The sequence below is a fragment of the Lactuca sativa genome, chromosome 7 (assembly GCF_002870075.4).
Source record: "Lactuca sativa cultivar Salinas chromosome 7, Lsat_Salinas_v11, whole genome shotgun sequence".
NCBI lineage: Eukaryota > Viridiplantae > Streptophyta > Magnoliopsida > Asterales > Asteraceae > Lactuca > Lactuca sativa.
In genome coordinates this window covers 103425102-103431800 of record NC_056629.2, presented here as the reverse complement: position 1 = coordinate 103431800, position 6699 = coordinate 103425102, and the positions used below count along the sequence as shown (strand labels likewise).

At 33.9% G+C, this 6699-nt stretch overlaps 3 protein-coding genes across 3 annotated transcripts; 2 read left to right on the top strand and 1 right to left on the bottom strand.

The window, feature by feature from the left end:
* The first annotated feature begins 1429 nt into the window (after window positions 1–1429).
* Window positions 1430–2839, top strand: LOC111900873 (uncharacterized). Its single transcript, XM_052765756.1, has 3 exons — window positions 1430–1622; window positions 2060–2334; window positions 2636–2839. Exons 1-3 carry the CDS (start codon window positions 1430–1432, stop codon window positions 2837–2839), a joined length of 672 nt encoding a protein of 223 aa, XP_052621716.1.
* A 66-nt stretch (window positions 2840–2905) lies between these two features.
* On the top strand, window positions 2906–4011 carry LOC111900874 (uncharacterized). Its single transcript, XM_023896754.2, has 2 exons — window positions 2906–3384; window positions 3453–4011. The coding sequence occupies exons 1-2, from the start codon at window positions 2906–2908 to the stop codon at window positions 4009–4011; spliced, it is 1038 nt and encodes a 345-aa protein (XP_023752522.2).
* A 556-nt stretch (window positions 4012–4567) lies between these two features.
* LOC111900875 (disease resistance protein RPV1) lies at window positions 4568–5922 on the bottom strand. Its single transcript, XM_023896755.1, has 2 exons — window positions 5438–5922; window positions 4568–4640 (listed from the first exon to the last, which is right to left on the bottom strand). The coding sequence occupies exons 1-2, from the start codon at window positions 5920–5922 to the stop codon at window positions 4568–4570; spliced, it is 558 nt and encodes a 185-aa protein (XP_023752523.1).
* Between the last annotated feature and the right edge of the window lie 777 nt (window positions 5923–6699).

Sequence of the window (6699 nt, the reverse complement as noted above, 5' to 3'; positions counted from 1 at the left end):
AATAATTAATCTTTTTTCATATATTTTTTTAAATAATTAGTGTTGAGTGATGGAGAGATTTTGCAACATGCTATTGACATTTAATCGATTGGCTCCAAGATGTCCAAAATTATTTTTAAGCATCAGTCAAATATGAGGATCTTGGTTAACAGGGAATGCTAGATTTATTAGCTCTTTGCCTCTCACTTATACAAAAAACTAATGTTCTTTTCTTTCTCTTTTAATAATTAAACATTTTTGTTATATGAAAGAGCTATAGTAGTCATGTAATTTCTTTTTTTTTCGGTACACCTTAAATAAAAAAGTTGAAATAAAATAAGAAAGTTCAAATTACATACAACTAAAAATAGAAATAAAAATGAAAGTAAGTTGCTATATTAGACAAGCAAATGAACATTACATTGATATTTCTTTAATCTAACTCTTTTTTGAGCAAAATAAAGAAATATCAATATAGTTTCATTGTTTCAAAATTTGCATCTTGCTTTCAATTTGACTTGAACAGAGTCTTCATTTTGGTACTCCAAAGCTCGTAGGAGTCTCCCTTAAAGATTGGAATTTGAGGGTAAGACATGCTGATAGAGTTGAGGTTTGTGTCATGTAAACAAACGAGTGAGGCTTACACCTCGTTCCCGAGTTCAACTTAACGAGAGAAAGGAAAGGAAATGGGTGGACATGAGAAGAAAATAGAAGAAATTGGTGTTCCCGAGTTTCATTAAAGGAGGGAAGTGGAGGAAAATGGGAGGATCACTTTCCCTCCTAACTTTCCTTCCAATTTGGGAGGATTTGGAAAGAAAGAACAAAATGATTCATTTTCCTTCCATTTCTCTCAAACTCGGGAACACAAAAGAAAATTTTATTTTCCTTTCCTTTCTCTTCTTTTCTCTCGTGACCTATGATGCATGGAAACGCCTTAGAAGCTGCCGCTCCCGTATCAGAAACGTCCAGGAAACGGAAATGCCGAAGAAACGCCCGGGAAACGTTTCCGGCAAGTATCGACTATCCACGAAACGTTTCTCGCAAGTATCGTACGCGTTTCCTTTTTTATTTTGCATGGGCTTTTATTACGTGGTGAATTTGTTATTAAGTAATGGGCTTACATGTCGGTTGCTATTAGTCTATTACGTATTAGTGTATTACCCTACAATTACCCTACGTCCCTACATTACAATTAGCCGATTAAATTAAAATTAAAGTTTGCAAAGGTTATTGCAGATTGCTTCACCGATTGCTGCTGGGTATTCCAAGTTTCCAACTTTTCCAGTTTCTAAGTTTCTTTGCTGATCGATTTTTTTAGTTTACTTTACTGTCTCTTTTGTCGTCGATCAATAAGACAAGAACAGGAAAAAATAAATTCAAAAGAATCAAAACTCATTCACAAATTCACGGATTCACCACTCTCTATTCTCTAATTCGATTGTATATTTATATGGCTTCTTCTCAAGAACAAGAAACACAAGGATCTGATCCTTCAGTTGATCAACCTCCATTGTGGTACTTTGTGACTAAGCTCGATAAACTTGCTGGAGCAGGAGGATGTTGGAAGTTCAAGTGTAATCTTTGCAGTGAAACCCGACAAGGATCATATTCTAGAGTTAGAGCACATTTGCTTGGCATAAAAGGTAATCTATTATTCAAATTAGTGTGTGCGTGTCTATGTAATTTTCAATTTTTTATTTATGTTATTGACGTATTGTATTAATTCATGAAAAATTGTAAATAAATAAAATTAGAGGCTGCGATTTTTGTTTTGATTCATGTATTTTTTGCAATTTTTGATTCGTGTTATTGTATTGAAGTATTGAACTATTGATTCATTAACGATTGTAATGAAATAAGAGGCTGTGATTTTTGTTTTAATTCATGTATTTGTTGCACTTTTGATTCATGTTATTCAATATAACTATTTAATTATTTATTCATGAACAATGGTAAAGAAATAAGAGGTTTTTGATTCACTTTCTTGTTTTGATTAATGTAATGTAATTGAATTTATAATGTTAATGATGACCTTATTTTTTTTTTCGTGTTGTGTAATTGAGAATGTCAATGTTTTTAGGTACCGGGATTTCTATTTGCAAGAAAGCAACAACAACTGACAAACTTAACATGACACGATTAGAAGATGAGTATGAAAAGAAGAAAAACGAGTCACAAGCAAAAGAAGTTCAGTTGCCATGTGAAGCTGGTGTTGGATTTAAGAAAAGAAAAGGTATTTCAACACCTATTGAAAGAGCTTTTGGTGTTGAAATTAGGGACCAACTGGATCAAGAAATAGCTAGAATGTTTTATACTGGAGGTTTACCTTTTAATCTTGCAAGAAATTCACACTATGTAAGGGCTTTTTAGTTTGCTGCTAACAACAAAATTGATGGTTATGTACCTCCTGGTTATAATAAGCTACAAACAACATTACTACAAAAAGAAAAAGATAATGTTCACAAGCAATTGGAGCCACTTAGGTCTACATGGAAAGAAAAAGGTGTGACTATTGTGAGTGATGGTTGGAGTGATCCTACAAGAAAACCTCTAATCAACTTCATGGCTACCTCAGGCAATGGTCCTTTGTTTCTAAAGGCAGTGAATTGTTTTGGGGAAGTGAAAGATAGATTTTTTTATTGCTGAATTGATGAAGGAAGTCATCAATGAAATTGGTCATGAAAATGTTGTGCAAATCATTACCGATAATGCAGCAAATTGTAAGGCGGCTGGAGAGATTATAGAGAGTCAGTTTCCTCACATCTATTGGACACCATGTGTTGTTCATACACTTAATCTTGCTTTGAATAACATTTGTTCACCAAGGAATGTGGAAACAAATGAACTAACATATGAATAGTGCCTCTGGATAAAAGAAGTTCATCAAGAGGCGTTTGCAATAAAAAATTTCATCATGAACCATAACATGAGGCTCTCGATTTTCACCAAGTTCACTCCTCTTAGGTTGCTTTCTGTTGCTGACACTCGCTTTGCCTCCATCATTGTGATGCTTAAGAGATTGAAACTTATCAAAAGGGGTCTTCAAGCTATGGTCATAAGCGAAGAATGGTCTTCTTATAGATTAGATGACACTGAGAAAGCAAACTCTGTGAAAGAATATATTTTGAATGATGATTGGTGGGATAAAGTAACATATATTCTTAGTTTCACTGGACCTATATATGAGATGATTAGATCTTGTGACACTGACAAGCCATGTTTACACTTGGTCTATGAGATGTGGGATTCTATGATTGAGAAAGTGAAGATTGAGATCTACAAGAAAGAAAAACGTCCGGCATCTCAAATAAGTTGTTTTTACGACGTTGTGCATCGTATTTTAGTGGCTCGATGGGCGAAGAATAACACTCCCCTACATTGTTTAGCTCACTCTTTACATCCAAGGTATAAGATTTTAAATTATAAACTTGATTTGTATTATATATTTATGTTTTAACTTTTGGAGGTTGTAGATATTATAGTGATGCATGGTTAATAGAGGATTCTACAAGATGTGCTCCACATAGGGATGGAGAAATTTCACAAGAAAGGATGAAATGCTTTCGAAGGTTGTTTCCTAATGATGATGAGTATGACAGAGTCCTTGATGAGTATGCCATGTTTTCAATGAAGAGTGGTCCTTTTGAAGATTTAACAAGCATTTCAAAGATGGCTACTATGGAACCCAAGAATTGGTGGGTTAACTTTGGTGCTCAAACTCCTTTTCTCCAGACTTTGGCTTTTAGATTACTTGGACAACCTAGTTCTTCTTCTTGTGCTAGGCGTAACTGGAGTACTTATGCATTTATTCACTCGCTTAAAAGGAACAAGTTGACTACAAGTCGTGCTCAAGACTTGGTTTACATCCACAATAATCTCCGACTTTTGTCAAGGACTCCGAAAGATGATGTAAAGATGTGGGATGTGGGTGGAGATGCTTTTGATTCAATGGAAGACGTCGGGTTTTTGGAGTTTGCAGATCTCTCACTAGATGAACCCGATTTTGAAAATGATTTAATTATTGATAATTAGTTACTTTTGAAATATTTGGTATTTTGGGAATTTAAACTTTACATATTTGGAATTTCTTTAATATATATATATATATATATATATATATATATATATATATATATATATATATATATATATATATATATATATGTTTTTTCATATTTTTTATATTGTCGTATCTGTGCCGTATCCGTATCTTGAATTTTTGAGTTTTGCCGTTTCCCGTTTCCGTTCCGTATCCGTTTCCCGTTGCCGTATCCGTTTCTGTGCAACTTAGCTCGTGACTTTATTTTCTCTTCTCTTCTTTTCTTTTGTTAAACTCGGGAACGGGGTGTTAGGAATGCAACCTAAGCTGTGATACCACAATGTTGGTTCAAAACAAATGAAAAATGCAAAATGCAGAAAAACTCTCGTGTATTATTCAGTGGTAAACATAGAACAAAAGGCTGCAATATATAGCAAAACTTACAACTGAAAAAGTAAATGCAGGAAACATGAAAAGACTTACGTAAAAGCAGGAAATATAAAAGACTTCAACTGTTATGAAGACAGACACGAGAGCAATTATTTCACTTTATTTCACTGACTTTGAATTTAGTTTAGAGTCGATTGTGCCAACAATTTCTGCGATAAAGTCTGTTTCAGACCTGCAACAATAGATAAAGGAAAGAAGCACATTCAGAGGATGGAATTTAATCTTCTTAACACTTTAACTGCTTCAGTCTGTCAGTGTCAGTAATAATGCATGCAATTCAAATGGTCTAACAAATGTAACATACTTCCTGCAACCATGCATATCAACCCATTAAATATCAAGAACTGAGGTGTACATAGTAAGTGTATATGCAAACTGATTGAAGTAACTTTTCAAAAATGTGAAGGCCAACTAGATACACCCGAATTGAATGAATCAGGTTGGACAACATGCCAAAAAGGACAGGTTGTTCAGAAGGTCATTCCATTGATTGGCAAAAATACGTGTAGGGAAAAAGCCAAACCCTATGTTATGGGTGTTTAGTTTAGTTTCACTTCTCACTCACAATTTCACATCATATATTCATACGTGAATATATGCATATTGTAGATTTGTAGTAAACCATTCATACGTAATAAAGAGAATTACATAAGTATTTGTCTGATCAAGTCAAATTGCAATCTTCACTATGAAGACAGTTCAAAACAAATGAAGTATGTGCAAAGGTGAACTAAACCCTTATCGAAAAGACCATAGAATACTACAGAAAACACCATGCAATACACACGCGGGTAAGCCTCTAATCATCTGGTTATGCTCTTTGCATAAATTTTAAAGCAATATGAGCAATACAAAATTCCGTGACTTATCTTTTCAAGAAGCATACCTGAATTACGATTTATTATCATATTTACACTATCAGTTGCATTAATCAAAAAGAGTTTCCAAAGGATTAAACTATAAGCATACCCGGAAACAACCATGCCAGTCAAATCAGCAACCTCAGTAAGGGCTTCCTTCCATCGATTGACATTATACTCTGTCCATTTTGAACCTTCTACTCCTTCTACATTTATTGCAAAACTTTGTCTTTGGTTCCTGACATCTGAGGGATCAACATGGTAAAAAACCGGTAAAACAAAATGATTAAAGCTCCGCCTTTGCTCAAGGATCAACAACAGCTCGTCAAGACACCATCTGGAATTTGCATATTTCTCAGACAAGACAACTATAGAAGCTTTGGATTCTTTGATAGCTCTCTCAATTTCTGGCATAAGTTGTTGACCTCTGTCGATTTCATCATTGTCCCTAAAAGTGAAAAGTCCTGCTCGCACTAAAGCTGTATACAGATGATCTGTAAAAGAATTACGCGTATCTTCACCTGTAAAGCTTAGAAAAACATCATAGCAGCTGGTATGATTTAGCAGAGAAGCCGAAGATGAATTAGAAGCCATTGAAATTAGTAAGATGAGAGGTTGTTAAACAATGGGGAATATAAAGGCAACAAAATCAACGTCTCTGCTCTCAGGAGAGGCGGAGGATTACAAGAGGTGTTAGGTGTTTTCTGGGAAGAGGCGGAGAATCAAAGGTGTTGGGTTGTCGTTTGGGCATTGTCCAAAATTTTCTTGTTAAGTTTGAAGTTTCTATCTAAAAAATTATAATATTTTAAAATTGTGTTTAGTGATATTGAATAATATATTTTAATAAAAAGTATTCTATGTGTTTAGAATTTCCAATAAATATATTTGTTTCATTATAAAAGATTCTTTATACTGAATTTGGAGTTGTTTAGATTTCGTCCGGGGATGAATCCTAAACACAGCTCTTCTTTACTTTTAAGGTAAGTAGATGCCCTTATTGCCCTCTATCACTTTCTTTTTTATTCTTCAATCTTGATTACCATTTTGAATTATAATTCCCAGGGCATCATTTGAAAGTGTCAACTGTTGTCATGCCTAGTTAAGGAACATGGTATCTTCAGTTCATTATTTCAATTCGATTTGATTCTTTGTGGATTCTTATAATTTTACAAATTTTCTTTTGATGTTTACCCTTGCAACAACCCTGGATATTTATATCTCATTTTCCTTATTAGATCTGGTGCTTTCTAGATCATTTTTTTAGTAATGTAATCGATTTTATTGATTTTTTTTTCTTCATGTAGGATAAGGTTTGGAAGACCATCAATAACTAGAAGTTATGCAAGACAACATAAAAAAGTAGTTTGGCAA

Coding starts and splice junctions, on each gene's coding strand:
- LOC111900874 (XM_023896754.2), top strand. CDS start 2,906: ATGAGGCTCTCGATTTTCACCAAGTTCACTCCTCTTAGGTTGCTTTCT. Junction 3,385..3,452: donor GCTCACTCTTTACATCCAAG/GTATAAGATTTT, acceptor TGGAGGTTGTAG/ATATTATAGTGATGCATGGT.
- LOC111900873 (XM_052765756.1), top strand. CDS start 1,430: ATGGCTTCTTCTCAAGAACAAGAAACACAAGGATCTGATCCTTCAGTT. Junction 1,623..2,059: donor ACATTTGCTTGGCATAAAAG/GTAATCTATTAT, acceptor CAATGTTTTTAG/GTACCGGGATTTCTATTTGC. Junction 2,335..2,635: donor TTGCAAGAAATTCACACTAT/GTAAGGGCTTTT, acceptor GAATTGATGAAG/GAAGTCATCAATGAAATTGG.
- LOC111900875 (XM_023896755.1), bottom strand. CDS start 5,922: ATGGCTTCTAATTCATCTTCGGCTTCTCTGCTAAATCATACCAGCTGC. Junction 4,641..5,437: donor ACTGGCATGGTTGTTTCCGG/GTATGCTTATAG, acceptor CTATTGTTGCAG/GTCTGAAACAGACTTTATCG.